Source organism: Mytilus californianus, unplaced genomic scaffold (assembly GCF_021869535.1).
Source record: "Mytilus californianus isolate M0D057914Y unplaced genomic scaffold, xbMytCali1.0.p SCAF_13, whole genome shotgun sequence".
Classification (NCBI taxonomy): domain Eukaryota; kingdom Metazoa; phylum Mollusca; class Bivalvia; order Mytilida; family Mytilidae; genus Mytilus; species Mytilus californianus.
Genome location: NW_026262615.1, coordinates 40,852,969 through 40,869,156, shown reverse-complemented (window position 1 = coordinate 40,869,156; position 16,188 = coordinate 40,852,969). Strand labels below are relative to the sequence as shown.

The 16,188-nt window shown below is 33.1% G+C and overlaps 1 protein-coding gene across 3 annotated transcripts in view; it reads right to left on the bottom strand.

Annotated features, from left to right (window-relative positions):
* LOC127723669 (uncharacterized) overlaps positions 1-14,956 on the bottom strand; it is a 37,975-nt gene extending 23,019 nt beyond the window's left edge. The window contains exon 1 of one of the 3 annotated variants that reach the window (XM_052230408.1): positions 14,851-14,956. In XM_052230408.1, the coding sequence (XP_052086368.1) occupies positions 14,851-14,876 (26 nt within the window). In that variant the 5' untranslated portion in view covers positions 14,877-14,956. Of the gene's footprint in view, positions 1-10,545; positions 10,646-14,850 lie in introns of those variants that run through there. The other 2 variants (XM_052230406.1, XM_052230407.1) reach the window with 2 other exon arrangements.
* Positions 14,957-16,188: the final 1,232 nt, after the last annotated feature.

The window sequence follows — 16,188 nt, the reverse complement described above, 5'->3', positions numbered from 1 at the left end:
CACAATAGAAAGTGTTTCTATTGACCCTTACTTACTAATAACATCATCTGCCGATATGACCTCTTCCTAAAGGCATCATAGAAAGTGTCCATATTGACCCTTTCTTTACTTAAAACATCACCTGCTGATATGACCCCTTGTTATAGGCTCCATGGAAAGTGTCTGTATAGACCCTTACTTACTTATAACATCATCTGCCGATATGACCCCTTCCTATAGGCATCATTGAAAGTGTCTCTATTGACCCTTTCTTTACTTAAAACATCACCTGCTGATATGACCCCTTGTTATAGGCTCCATGGAAAGTGTCTGTATGGACCCTTTCTTTATTTATAACATCACCTGCACTTTAACTTCAAATGAGGTATATCCATATCAATATCGCAATATAAAGGAATTCTTCCTAATCCATTTTAACAGCTATATATGTTGCTTTTGGTGGGTACTAAGAATAAATTTACAAATGCTTTTTTTCTGCAAAACTTTTGTCATACATTCGGTAAAAGGACATCAAACCATTCCTTAATTTAGATTTGAACGCGAGTTAAACATTCTCCACACTTAATTATCATATAACGGTGTAGGTTTAACTGTATGGTCAAGCACGCATATATAGTTTAAATTTTTAACACATAAATAATGTAGACTTTTCATTTCTATGTCATTTGGTGTCTTGTGGAGAGTTGTCTCATTGGAAATCATACCACATCTTCTTATTTTTATATCAACTGCACAATCAGGTAGCTTCTCTGATGTCAGCAAAATCTAAGGAATTTAAATCAGATCATAATTATACGCAATGGAACCAAGATATTTATGATGATAATGCATGTATACGAGGTGCTTATCATAGCGGTCAGAGATGAGCACCTGTTACAGTTGTCAGCCCATGAAGAGATTGCTTCAATGACATCTTTATTGCATTCGTGTCATTTGATATTAACAGTATTAGACATTAGATTGCATTTTATTTACATTCAATTGCTTTATTGAGATATTTATTTCATGGAATCTTCACAGATAATTAACCGTCAGTGAAGTTATCCTATCATGTTATAAGACAATATAACGATTATTCACCAATATTTTCCCCTCTGATAAAATAACTCTATATATTTAATCCATGCAATCTTATAAGAAATAGAAAAAAAATCAAAAATAGTTGGGACACCAACTGATAATCTATTATATTTTGTTTTAAATTGATATCTCAGCCAGTCATGTCAAACGATATTTGAGTTGTTAATTAAAGAATGACAAAAATAAAAATAAAATATATAGATTATATCAAATTCTAGGCTATATAAACTTTATATGCAGCACTTTTACATTTTTTTAAAACAAAACAAAACATCATCGAATTTTCCAATAATTCACCGTCGTAAACCTAAAGGATTCAGTTTTTATATTTCTATGGAAACTTTCGATTTGTGTTAATGTTTTGGTGTGAAAAAAACGCTGAAATAATTTTGACACAATAATAGTATAAAAAAAGAATGCGAATATACGTTTGGGTATTTACATTAAACAAACGGTCAATAGAAAAAAGAACACTTTTACTGAATGTAAAAACTGCAATTTTAGGATTGTTTACATTTTTACATTTTTTTGATAGATGCCATTATCTTATTTTGCAGTCGTAAGATTTAAAACAGTTCTGTATTATACACTGATTTAAACATGAATTATAGTGTCAAGTTATATTGCTAATGCCTGTTTATCGAAGCAGTCTTATGATTATGATATGTCCTATGGCCATCATCACGGCTGTCATTCGGTATATCGAGAAAATGATCGTGAAAGAATACCTAATGGTGGTCAAGCATTGCGATCGGATCGCGAGGATCTGGTATCGGATTGTGAATGTAATTAATAGTAGTTCTTCTTCAAAATCTGTGAAAAATCGATAGTATTTTCAAAACGCGGAACAAATCCGGACAAATAAATTGTCTGTCAAAATGATTTAACTTTCTCAATAATACTGTGTAATAAGATAAATAAAATATGCAGTACTTTATGAGAAAACACAAAAGGCGCAACACAAGTATATTGGATGTATTGAAACAAAACACGTTGTGTACCTATAATGGTCACATTCCAATATATAATGGTATATTTGAAACTGAATCTTTGGTGTGTCAGATAGTACAGTAAACATATAAGTTTTTACCCCTTGAAACCGTTCATTTTGTTTTTGAAAACATTGAATTTTGTTAATTTTTTTATCAAAATTGATCGTGAAAGATCGGGCAACGCATAATTTTGATCGTGAAAAAAATGGCGTGACCAGACGGACGCACCTGACGTTTTTGCTTTTACCTGTAGCACTATAAAGAACATTTGCGCCTTAGACTTTGATACACCTGAATAAAATTGACAAGACATTTGCGCTTTTTACCCATAATAGTTTACATGTAATCTTTAGAAATTTACCAAAGTCATGAAAAGATGTTCACATATTCTTTGATAGTTCTTCCGAAAGGTATTGATGATTTTGGCTGTATATAAATATATGAATGTTTTGTGCTTTTTTTATATATTAAATGATTTTTTTATGTTGATAAAGCGCAAATGTCCTATTAAAAAAAGCCAATGTCTTTTTTTTTAAAAAGCGCAATATCCTAAAAATTTAAGCGCAAACGTCCTATTAAAAAGCGCAAACGTCCTATCAAAAAGCGCAAACGTCCTGCGCCGGACCAGCATTAAAAATTTGTTTACCAATTGATCTATTTGCAACTAGTTGAAGCGTGTAATTATTCTAATAAGAAAGAACATTAATGCTTTCATTTTTTTTCTTTATTTTTTTTCAACACTTTTACTTAAAAGTTATTAAAATAACCAAAAACGTGTCTAAATAAGAAGATATCAAAGATAAAAGGACCTTCAGCAGCGTAAGATTTTTGAAAAGTAAAAATATTTATGTATCTGTAATGCTTAATGCATCCGCCCTGGCAATATATGCATATGTACACATTTTTTGTGTGTAAGGGTTGTTACCTTCAGTTATATGGAGTGTCGTTCGTGCGTACATAGTATATATGACATTATTATACTTCACGTAAAAATGGAATATTTTGATTGGCTTATACGAGGGTGTTAATTTACTTTATTATACTTCACGTTAAAATGCCATATTTTGATTGGCTAATACGAGGGTGTTAATTTACTCTATCACATGGCTGAGCGGATGACAATTTTTTTAATGTCACCCTCTCGTTCAGACCAATCAAAAATCGATAATTTAAAGGACAATGAATTGAATTTACATCAAGTAATTAAATACAATGCTTAAGTTCTATGTTTTGGCTCAGATTTTATTATTTGACTGTCAAAATAAAAAAATAAAACATCTTGCCTCACTTTTTTTTTTTTTTCTAATACCCGTAACGTTGTTACGTGACGTCATAGAAGATACTTTTAAAATAAAATTAATCTGTAAAAGACAATAATGATAGGACATTCAGTATAATATATAAATAACACATAGCTGAGAGGGTGATAGAGCAGATTGGTACCCCTCGAAAAAGCATTATCAACCTTGGATTCGCCGCGGTTGACAATGTTTTCTCGGGGTAACAATCTGCTCTATCACCCTCTCAGCTCTGTGTTATTTATATACTATTCTATGGTAAATACTCTATTACCCTTCTCGGAGACGCTTGATCAAGTGTGCGCTTTATTAAATACGACTCTATCCTATGGCAAATACTCTATTACCCTTCACGGAGACGCTTGATCAAGTGTGCACTTTATTAAATATGGATGGTTGTTATGTACAAGACGTCATAGTTTATTACTTTGAATTTGAAATTTAATCGACAGTAATAACAGAACATTCAGTATAATAAATTAAATAACACATATCTGAGAGGGTGATAGAGCAGATTGTTACCCCTCGAAAAGTCATTGTCGACCTTGGCTTCGCCTCAGTTGACAATGTTTTCTCGGGGTAACAATCTGCTCTATCACCCTCTCAGCTATGTGTTATTTATATAATATTGGTTTATTTATTGTTTATTTCGTGGATGCTCTGGCATAAACTGAAAAGGTACCAAGATAACGTTATTTTACTTGATTGTTTGATCAGTGTGTTCACAATAGCGATACGTCATTGTACCCAACTTAGTGGCGAAATTACCAATTCAAATATTTATTGCCATATAAACTTTAAACATTAAGTTTGTGACAAATCACCAATCAACAAACATCGCTTTAGATTCTGCCTGGTGCCATGCTTGAACTGTAATTCAGATTAGGCTCTATTCTCAATCTTAATTTGTATAAAATAATCAGATCATATGGCATTGAACGAGTATAGCCCTATTCACCAACAAAAGAGAACAGCAATGAGTCATGCATATCCAATATTTGCTATACCAATTAGAAGTATAAACCATCATATAATTAAATAATGGTTTGAACCTTTTCGTTCCATCAAATCTTCCCCGATCCTTTTCACGATCTTCGAAAAGCGGTACGCGATCTTACACGATCATAAAAATCAATGTTTTGTAAATATTTCATTTTTTGCAGAATGTCTGATTATGCTTACACAAGATAACTTTAGGAACCATTTAAATCATGAAAATGGAATGGCATGTTTCAGAAAAAAAAGTTGGTTAGTAATTTGAAAATCACCAGACAAATACAAACCCAGGGCCCATAAAAAATAGGACATATAGAACAAACTATGTATGTACTCCGAACAGATTAGCAACTCTAGCTGCTATCAAGACACCTAAATTGCGGTTTGATAAATGTCATGTTCGAAAATACGAATCCACGAAATACGGAGATAGTACGCGGCACCTACAATAACGGTCGATCAGACATATGGATTACACTCAATATATATGTAGGGGTACCGATTTTATATCCTGAGCTTATTTTGAAATCTAGAAAAAAACATGCCACTTTAATAATGCAGTTTGAGGGCGCAGGACGGGTCGAATAATAACAAAACTATTTACGAAAAACAAATATAACAAGCATGGACCAACGGCAACCACTGAACTACAGGCTCCTGACTTGGGACAGGCACATAAATAATGTGGCGGGATTAAACATCTTTGAAGGCGCCAACCCTCCACAAACCTGGATCAGTGGTGTAAAAGTACAACATAAGAGCAAACTATAAAAAAGCAGTTCAAAAGAATTTAACTCATCCGATCGAAACTTACATTCATTATTTTTCTGTTAATCATTTATTTCTTAAATCATTTTTTTTCCTTATTCTTTATTTTTTACAGAATATTCTTTATATTTTAGCACCACATTTTTCTCAATTCCTTATATTTGAGCATCTCATTTTTCTCTTTTCTTTACCGTGGCTTTTTGGGTCATTATTCTCTATTCTGTAAAACCCATTGATGTACATGCTCGGCATCGTAGGATAAAACAGTCCTCAGTTCACTCTAAATCATGTCTTCGGACCGATCACAGAACAAATTTGCCCCCCCCCCCCCCCCCAAAGGGTGACATGCCCTTTTTTCCTGACGCCATGCCCTTTTTATCGGACGCCATGCCCTTTTTTCGACGCCATGCCCTTTTTCTTCTGAAAAATTTGACGCCATTTGCCCTTAAGCGAAATAAGGGTCGAGATTGGATCGCGGTATTGAGTTTTTTTCGCTGATCGGAAGGCGACAAACATCGTCTAAAGTAAGTTGCATGTTATTTCATGAAGACAGTATTTATCACTAGTCTTCCGCGATACTCGAGAGCGTACCTCAAATCATTCTTAATTTCGGCATAATAAGTCGGTTACTTCGTAAGAACGTGGTGAAAGTTGCATGAAGTAAATTTGTTATTCATTTATTGCATTAAAAACGTCATATTCCTTTCCAAATTGCGTGACAAACACAATTTTTTTTTTTGTAAATTTCCTCGTCCGCCATTGAAATGTTTATCGGAGTCGGGAAACGGACCAGCTATGAACGAAATCCGGATCTTTACGATAATGACTACGGACGCATGAATGGCACAGCTGACGGAAGAATATTGATCCCGAAGGGAAATATTACGCTTTCTACACGCAATAACATACTTTTATTTAGATCAACTTGATTAATGTATATATTTCCATGTATATGCATTGTTTCAATTTATTTATTAAAGTTGCTCAACTCTGGGACTATTATAATTATATCATTATACAATGTATCAGCTTAACTTTGTTAAATTTATATATCTTTTAATGAGAAACACTGAATATGTATAACTTACTGGTTTATTTATGTGCCCTATTTGGTATAGTCGACGCGCAAAGTGCCCTTTTGGTAAACAAAATGCCATGCCTTTATTCAGTTCTGAGAAAAACACTACTGGGGAATAGAAATATGGTCATTTGGTATTCTTCCGACCGGCAGTAAAACGCTTGCCAAAGTGGGGCGTCCGTTTGGCTGTGCGGGATGTATCAAGTTTGCAGCCACGTCCGATCAGAATGGGGACGTTTAATCCGATGCCTCGTGTAAAGAGTTTGCCATGCTCTTTGCATTTTAAGAACCCTTGCAACAACTCTTTGAGGGGTCCGTAGGTGGCCTGTTGCAAGGCAAAATTTCTGTCCCTATCCAATATACCCTCATTTTCCAGTGGCCGTCCAAATTTCCCCGACCATCATTCCGGATGGCCTCTATTGCAGGACCTGCCTATTTTATTTATTGTTAACTTGTTCTCGTCCTGAATATGCATGAAACATTTGCCACTGGACGTTAAGCAACCAACAATCAATCAATCAATCAGAACAAATTTGATTAATAGGCACACGAGGATGTGGGCAAGGGTTTATAGTAAAGAGAACAATGGACAAAGAAATATAAAGTATAGAGAAAAAAATAGACCAAACAAATAGAAAATAGACAATAATTAGAAGCTAAAATATGAGGAATAGAGGATGATGAATAAAAAGTATAAAGACTAGAGAAAAACGGTCAAAAAATTAAAGAATACAGAAATGTAACAATGATTTTTTTAGTGGCGGGGGGGGGGGGGGGGGGGGGGGGGTTGGGGTTGGGGGGGGGGGTTGATAATTTATTCTGTTTGAAAAATGTACACTAAAAACTTTAAACCGTGAACGTGATTTGATGAAAATATTGAAATGTTCGGTTTACCAATGGTAACGTTACGCGAAGTCGTTCACGTAAATTTTGATCAAATTTCAGAACTTTGCACTTTTTACACAGATTACATTCGGATTTTAACAATTTACTAAAATGGACAATGAAATATAGGAAGCATGGGATGTCTGTATATGTATAATACACTCGTTCTATCAAAGAAATGCATCTGGTTCTAGGTACCATTTATAAGCAAATGCACAGGTTATCTTGTCTTATATACCATAGATCCTTATATACTTACATTTTTAGGATTATGGTAAGATTTATTTTGCGACTTAATATCATGCTGGGCATTTTTGGAACAAGTTATGAGGATGTGGATGGGGGTTTACAGAATAGAGAATAACGAGTTGCTAAATTACTTATAATGAATAGAGAATAAAGGCCGTATGGTTGCCTATGATTGTTTGCGTCATATTCATTTGAAATCGCGTGGATAGTTGTCCCTTTGTCACTCCTTATTAAAAAAGAAAGAATAAAGAATAGAGAAAAATGGCATAGAAAATTAAAGAATACAGAATTGAAGGACTCTCCATCGCCCTCATGCAGCCATTGCGTTAACTAACGTATTGAAACCGCATTTTTTTTTCTCACGAGGTACGTGTGTGGCACTGTTTCGAGAAATAACAACTAAAGTAGTAATTAGTTTCTGTGTCTCTTGTAGAGAGTTGTTTCATTGGTATGGTGGTCTGGAGCTGGCATGTTAGTAACTTCTAGTAGTCCTTTATTAATTTATGTATTATTGTCATTTTGCTTAGTTTCTTTTGTTACCTATTATGACATCGGACTCGGATTTTTTTTTTAAATGAGATTAACTGTATGTTTTGATGTGTTTGTTTTTTCTACATTGGCTAGAGGTATGGGGAGGGTTGAAATCTCACAAAACATGTTTAACCCCGCCGCATTTTTGCGCCTGTTCCAAGTCAGGAGTCTCCGGCCTTTGTTAGTCTTGTATGATTTTGAATTTTAGTTTATTTGTATGTTTTGAATTTAATATGGCCTCCATTATCACTAAACTAGTACACATTTTTGTTTAAGGGCCATCTGAAGCACGCCTTCGGGTGCGGGATTTACTCGTTTTGTTGAAGACCCATTGGTTGACTTCGGTTGTTTTTGCACTTTGGTCGGGTTGTTGTCTCTTTGACACATTCCCCATTTCCATTTTCAATTTTATTGAAAGATTTAAAACTGCAAAAAAAGAAATTGAAGATGGTATATATTTTTTACTTAAATGTCTTTAATACATCGAAGATTGCAAGTCTTTTCTAATTAATGTAGAACTAAATAAGGGTGTAAAATTAAAAGACATTCACTGACAAATCTAAATTTTTAAATTTGTCTTGATGTATTATTCAAATGGAATAGTTAAATCACAGAAGTCCATTTTTAGTTTTTCATTACTCGGAAATATTTGTGGATCTATACAAGTGTGTTTTTGTTGAACAATCTACTGAGCTTCAGAATTATACCACAATTGTCGTGATTACGAAATGTGTTAAGTTTTTAAGTTCAATTTCGATTAGCGGAAGTCGAATTTATATTATAAACGCGATTTTTTAAGCAGGTGAATATTCGAAGTGTCATGCACAGAGAGTTTTTTAGTTATTTTACCGGTTTTTTTTAATCATTATTATCATAGTTTAAGAGAAGATAAATAAAAGAGGCCGAAAGACAAAGCCTTTGAATTGGATCATACATGTAATAACGGGATGAGTACTAGGTAGTGCAGTCAAAGAATTCTAAAATAAATTGAACACAGTTATTTCGCAGAGCAATTCTTTTTTTGGACAATAAATTCAAATAGAAAAAAAAATCACTCCTGCTCTATCTATATGTTCGTTGTATTTTAGCACCCCAGTTTTTTTTTCTATTCTATATATGTTAGTACCCTATTATTTATTCTCTATTCTTTAAATTTTAGCATCACATTATTCTCTATTTTTACTCTTTTTTTTCTGTTTATTTTTAGTCCATTCTGTAGTCTTTTTCCATAATTCTCTCTCAACACCCTACCCAAACCTTCATTCATGTATATGACAGGCATCACGATTTGTCTAGTTATATAAAAAAATTCAGAACGAAATTTACATTTTAGTCTTTTTGTTTTAGTTTACATATTATTCTCTATTTTTATCCTATTATTTTTATTCCTTTTTTTGTGTCTTTTCTGTGGTCTTTGTTTATGATTCTCTATCGTATAAACTCCACCCAAAACTTCATTATGCATATGACACTACAGGCATCATTATTTGTATAGTTATATAAAAATATATTTAAAACAAAATTTATATCTTAGTCTTTTTAGCTTATAGTTTACATAATATTTAAACTACCGAGCCAATGAAAAATACTTACATTTTCTAAATATTAATTCATATAAATCCTGACAAAAACAATTTGAATAAGTTTAAAATGAGAAGAAAAGAGATGTATATTACATCTTTTTGTGAAAAATACATTTGTGGATATATATTTGTAATTTCAAAATGGTTGTGGGAGCACACATCTCGTTTAGTTATTCTCTGAAAACTTAAGATACTGTGCAAAGGGAGGCAAATCAAATTTTACCAAAAAGGTGCCGTATCGCCAGCTGATGGTGCAAAATCAGCAGGTGCCGTATCAGCAGGTGAGTGATTTAGACCTTACTGAATATTTCCGTCCCTCTTTTAATAGTTTTAGTGTGTGTGTGTGTGTGTGTGTGTGTGTGTGTGTGTGTGTGTGTGTGTATTTATATGTAAGATAATTTGCAATACCTAAAAATATATAGTATTCGTATTTTCGTTTCATCGTACCAAGAATAGATCCAGGAGTGGTATTTTTAGTGTTTTAACCTCGGGTACCTTTACATGATCTTTCAAAAATGTAGATTTTTATGACGATAAATGTTAAAACCAAATATTTTTACCTTTAAACAAAAATAAACAAATAAACTAATATCACAACAGGAAGTAATCATCTCCGTGTTCAAAGTTATCCCTTATAAACTATAACATGTTCTCATAATAACATTTTCTTTTGATCTTATCAATAAGATTTTCAGGCGGTCAACATCTGAGGATTCGTAAACCATGTATACCATCAACATGATAAATATTCAATGTCTTAAGTGTCTGTTTGTGGTGTGTTACTGTTTCAATGACGTTTGTAGTATTTATTTGTTTATATATATAGTAGAACATGTAGAATAACATGATATTATACTTATTGACAAACACTTACACATATACAGTGAACTACACATGTTGTAACATTTAAATTGTTAGAAGGTCATTCGTTTCACATTTTTTTCCAGTACATAATCACATCTTTATTATATTATACATGTTTATAAAGTCTAGATAAGTTAATAACATAAACTAAGTGTTCATTCATTTAAGAAATGTCAAATTAATTCGTTGAATATGAATCTATTAGATCAGCTAAAACTTACTTTTATAATGTGTCAACAAAGATGTCCGGATATATACTTTTAAACACACGCATGAGTAGATACTTCCTTCGGTGTTTAAAATATCATGGTTCAATTAAAACATGTAAAACGCACTAAACAATTAAGACTAAATCACGAAGGGTTCATAGAAAAGATCAATTAAACAATACTGAATTAGCCAATTGTTAAATATTTTGAGAATCTTTACGCTGTCAGATAATCGATAATTATTTGAAATAATCGATTGTTTGTGTTTAATATAAGAATAAGAAGAGGTGGTATGATTGCCACTGGGACAGTTTTCCACAAAAGACCGAATGACACAGAAATTAACAACTACAGGTCACCGTACAGCCTCCAACAATGAACAAAGTCTATACCGCATAGTCAGCCAAAAAGGTCCCGAAATGACAAATGTAAAACAATTCAAACGAGAAAACTAACGGGCTAATTTAATTAAGTTCAAAATAATGAACGAAAAACAAATATGTTACACAGCAACCAAACTCTCTCTCCAACCATTGACTGCGGTGCAACGGCGCAATGTAAGAACAAACTATACAAAACAATAAACGGAAAACCAGTGGTAGAAACAGCAATAAACGACAATCACTCAATAACAGGCTCTAAACTTGGGAAATGCACATATAGAACGTGGCGGGATTACACTAGTCGGCGCCAAACCCTCCCCTAACCTGGGACAGTGGTGAAACACTACAACTCAACGCCTCATTACTGAATTCTACGCTCTTTACTATATTATACCGGTTAGGAGTTTATTTGTAGAGAAAGCGGGGGTACCTGTATAAACAACTGACCATTATTTTGAACATAAAAATCGAGATACATGTACAGTATACTTACGCACGTTTACTCAAGGAGTCTACAAATGAATTTTTTCAGTCTTTTCGTCGATATACACTTATACTGTTGTCATTCAAATTTAACTCAAACGAAAACAAGTGAATAAATATTGAGTCAACATCTGACCTATCTGTATATTTTGTTTTTACTTAAAAAGCATCTTTTTATCGTTTTGAAACCGGATTTATTTACCTCGCAAAATTGAATTAGACACTATAACAGTAGTCACATCAATCCGCTTCATTTGCCATATTTATAATAAAGGTCTGAATGCGAGGGCGGCTTCATTTCTTAATTTTCCTTAGAAACTAATTGTTCTGTTTCCTTTATTCATTTGATTCATTTTGCTTATTAGTATCTATTTTTTCATGTTAAAGCATCGCATAGTTCTCTATTCTTCATATTTAAAGACCGCGTTATTCTCTATTGTTTGTTTCTGTTGTCTATTTTTCTCTATTTTTTTTTCTTTGGTCAGCAATGTTTGTCCAATATTTTCTATTCTGTAAACCCCATTTAGACCCTGATAAAAACACAGTTGTCTCATTTGCAATCATACCACATCTAAATATTGTATATTTTGTACATTATTAAAGTGTGCACTTACGTCATTATTGTTGACTTATAAGATGCTTAGAATATATATAAAATTTATTTTCAAGATCATATCTATTTACTTACAGTTCATCGTTCACTATATGTTTTTGTAAAAAAAAAAACAAAAAAAACTACTTTTTAATGGTATGCCAAAACCATACACCAATCTTTCACGGAACGTGCAGTCTCAAAAGTGTTTTCGTTGACTGAAAGGTGAACTTTTTCAATACTCCAAATTCCATAAATATGAAAGGGTGTGGAAAAATTTGCCTTATTTACATTTATCTTATTTTATTGAAGTATTTCAAAGTAATAGAATACTGCCTATTCTTTTTTCTAGCAAACCTTCGTTTTAATAGAATTTTAAGTTTCAAACGAAACAGGTGGGGGTTTAAGATGAAAATATTTCTGGCCCGGATTTAGACTGAAATGAAATTAATTTCACAATTGGCCATCACCATGAGTTAAAAAAATGGCCTATACATTTTGCCCATTAGATAATTTTCAATACAAAGTTTTCTTATATTAACATAATCTGGCCCGCGAAGCTTGCTAAATAAATGTCCGTTCAGCATCAAAATCCCTGCCCCCCCCCCCCCCCCCCCCCAAAAAAAATAAATTAAATGATCGGTCTCTAAATAACAAATTAAACAAGCTTATGCGTTAAACATGGGTTTCTTATTTATATAATCAAATACATTTGAATAAACCTTAGGCAGCAAACATTTATTATTTTTTGGGGAGGGGGCTTAGATCAAATTTGAAATAAACAGGCAGTACCCGAATTTATGGTGAAACAAATTTTGGATGAGTATTTTCAAAATCAAAAGGCAGAATAAAAAAAAAAATGACCGCAAAATAAGATGATTTGGAATACAAAAAAAAAATCGTGTGGGCAAGCGATGAAAAAAATAGGCTTAATCGATATTTTTCAATCCTTTTATGCTTTTTATCTGTCTTCTCGGGACTGAAGAAATTGAACGACATAACTATACCTACATAGGTCTGCATGGTCGGAAATTTGGAAATAAAAAGAATAAATCCAAAGATTGAGAGGATGCAGCCGTTTTTGAAAAAAAAGTTAAAGCCAAATATTGGTGCGCAGGAAGAATTAAGAAATTTTATAAGCCGAATGCGTATGTTTATTGGTGGTGCCGAAACTATTATAGCAAAACGTAGTTGCTGTGTACCAGACCACCACAGTTGTACTTCAAAGTGCTGGCGCACGGAGTGTTGCACTCAGATTAACAACACCCGCATATGAATCCCCGTTTCTGCACGATGGGTTCTATCGAACTCAACAGGAGCATTTCTATAGGGAGCTTACTCAACAGGTGGCACACAATTATTATGGTTTTGCATAGTAACTTTGTAACCGTAGTATATTCTCGTATAAATTTCAATTTCAAACTGTTTTAGGGCTGAATAAGAGTCGGCCTCAAAAGAGGTAATCTTATATTTGTGCTCTATGCGTCTTTGATTTATATCAGTTAGGGACCGAATATATAACTGAAGGGGGCATGTTTTTTTTTTGGAGCAAGAATGATATTTTCGAGATTTGTTTTTAGCTTTTAACCGCGACATCTTATTTCTTTTAACATTATTTTATATATTTTTTTTTACCTCCATAGTCAAAATACTTTTTTTTCTAAAAAAACAGCATAATTACATAATAGTTATTGAAAAACTGTTCTTCAATAATTATTATGTTTATTTCATTGAGGAACCATGTTTTTAAAAATTTTCATAAATTCAAATTGTTCAAAGCGATTTCTATAGGAAAGAGTGAAGACCAGTCATAGTGATAACTATAAGTCACTGCCATTCATTTAAGTGCAATTTTTCAGTATATGAATACAAAATAAAGTTTTCGTTGATTCTATAATTAACGAAAACATGTGGTAAACAATTCAACAACTTCAATATAGTCTGGGAGCTCCCCGCTGTCATGCAATACTCATGAAAGTCTTGACTGCAAATTTGGTGGCTGATTTGGTGCTTTCATGTTCAGCCATGTTCCAAACGTCTGAATCGCGATTGCGATTACAGGGACATAACTTTGAATAGAGAAACCACGCCCCACTGGTCATTAACATGTAAAAGTCCGTTGACGACAGGTTTTCTGGTCCGTTAAAGACCGATGGTTTTTTTTTACTGAAGAATAAGGAATGTCACGTGGCCCCTTGTTATCCAATAAAATAAGTTAATTCTTAACCGATATGAAATAACGTTATTTACTTAGAACAAAAAACCATGCCATCGGATCGTGAATACAGTTAAGTGTAATTCTACTTCAAAATCTATAAAAAATCTGCTGTATTTTTTAAACGGTGGAACAAATCAGAAAAAAAGGGAAATTTGTCTGTCACAACAATTCAACTTCCTTAATAATGCTGTGCATGCCTTTATAGCTGACTATGCGGTATTGAAATTGCTCATTGTTGAAGGCCGTAAGGTGACCTATAGTTGTTAATTTCTGTGTTATTTTGTTTCTTGTGGAAATTGTCTCATTGTCAATCAAACCACATCTTCAGTAATTTGTTGAAGCTTGTAATCACTTACTAATGCTATTTTTGGTGAAATATAAATACGTGTATACATAAACCCCTGTATTTAGACCGGTTTTCATTTAAGCGGCAGCGCTAACACAGAATCCAAGATAATAAACCCTGCAAGAGCTCAAATTGTCGAAAAGTAAATGTGTTTGTATTTATAATGCTAAATGCATCCACGAATGTGTGAAGCGAGAGGGGGTCTGGTGGTCTTTCCCTGGAAATATCTTAATGTGTACGTTTTTGTTTTAGTAAGGGTTATATCAAAGAAGCTATATCATTTAAGTGTACATACAGGTATATTGAAGATGTTCTTTCCATTAACAATATAAATCTTTCTGATTGTCTCCAAGTAATAGTCCCGAACTGGAGATTACAGACACCACATGCACAGCTTCCTAAGCTTCATATTCAGACCTATATATAATCAGAATTTGACTACAGCGGTCATCTCAATACCTGAATCTCTGACAAACGAAATTAATTTAAATTTGAAATTATAAATGTTCCTTACCTTAGCAACAATTTACCAACTTCATCCCCGTATGGATTATACATTTTTCAATGCATACGATATTCAGGAACTTGCAGCTGCAGCTCTGAATATGTAAAACGTCATTAGTGTCTTAGCGAAAAATTAATGAGCCAGAGTTTGTACTAGAAAGTTCGATTTGGTCGTATTGCTCTTGACGTGGTTCAGTATATGTGCATCCAGCTTTCAGGTTTTTGGCTTTTTGGCGTTCCTTATGTGAGTGAGTCAAAAGATGCGTTTCGGGCACATGAGGTTTTTATATTGTTATTTTCATTTCACAGAAGTACTTATATTATTATAAGGTAACTTGTCGGTGTGTTATTAGCAAATAATCAGATCCAATTGTATTGAACAATCATAGCCCTGTTCACAAACTAAAGTGAAGCGAAATTAGTCAAGCAAATCCAATATTTTACTATAGCAATTACGAAAATAAATTATCATATCACCCTTTTAAAGAATGATTTGATCGTTTTCGATGAATTTTGCTTAAAGGAATAAATGGAGCGGCAACAGATCTTTCACGACCCTTTTCATGATCATCAAAAAGCGGTACCCGATCTTTCACGATCGGAAATATCAAATTATTACAAATATTCACAATTTTCAAAGATTCTGATTAAACTAAAACAAATAACTTTGAGAACGATTTAAAACAGTAATATGGAATGATATTTGAAAAAAAAAAGTAGCTTATGTATTAAGGATATGAAAAACAAATCATAGAATTGAGAATGGAAATTGGGAATGTGTCAAAGAGACAACAACCCGACCATAGAGCAGACAACAGCCGAAGGCCACCAATGGGTCTTCAATGCAGCGAGAAACTTCCGCACCCTGACATTAAGGGACAAACTAACAAAATACTTGTTCACATTAAAAAAGAGATAATCATTACATATATATCGATTTTTTTTCATTTCATATATTCAGAAATAGATATAAAAATGGTTTCAACTGAAATACTGGATATTTGAGGATGCCGAGTGTATGGAAAGTATGTATGTATTTTTTCTATCGTGCATTGCATTTATTTATGTTTGTTTACATTTTTTTGTCATTGAAATGTCGATGAGCAATTTGCCTTTTGTATTTTTGTAA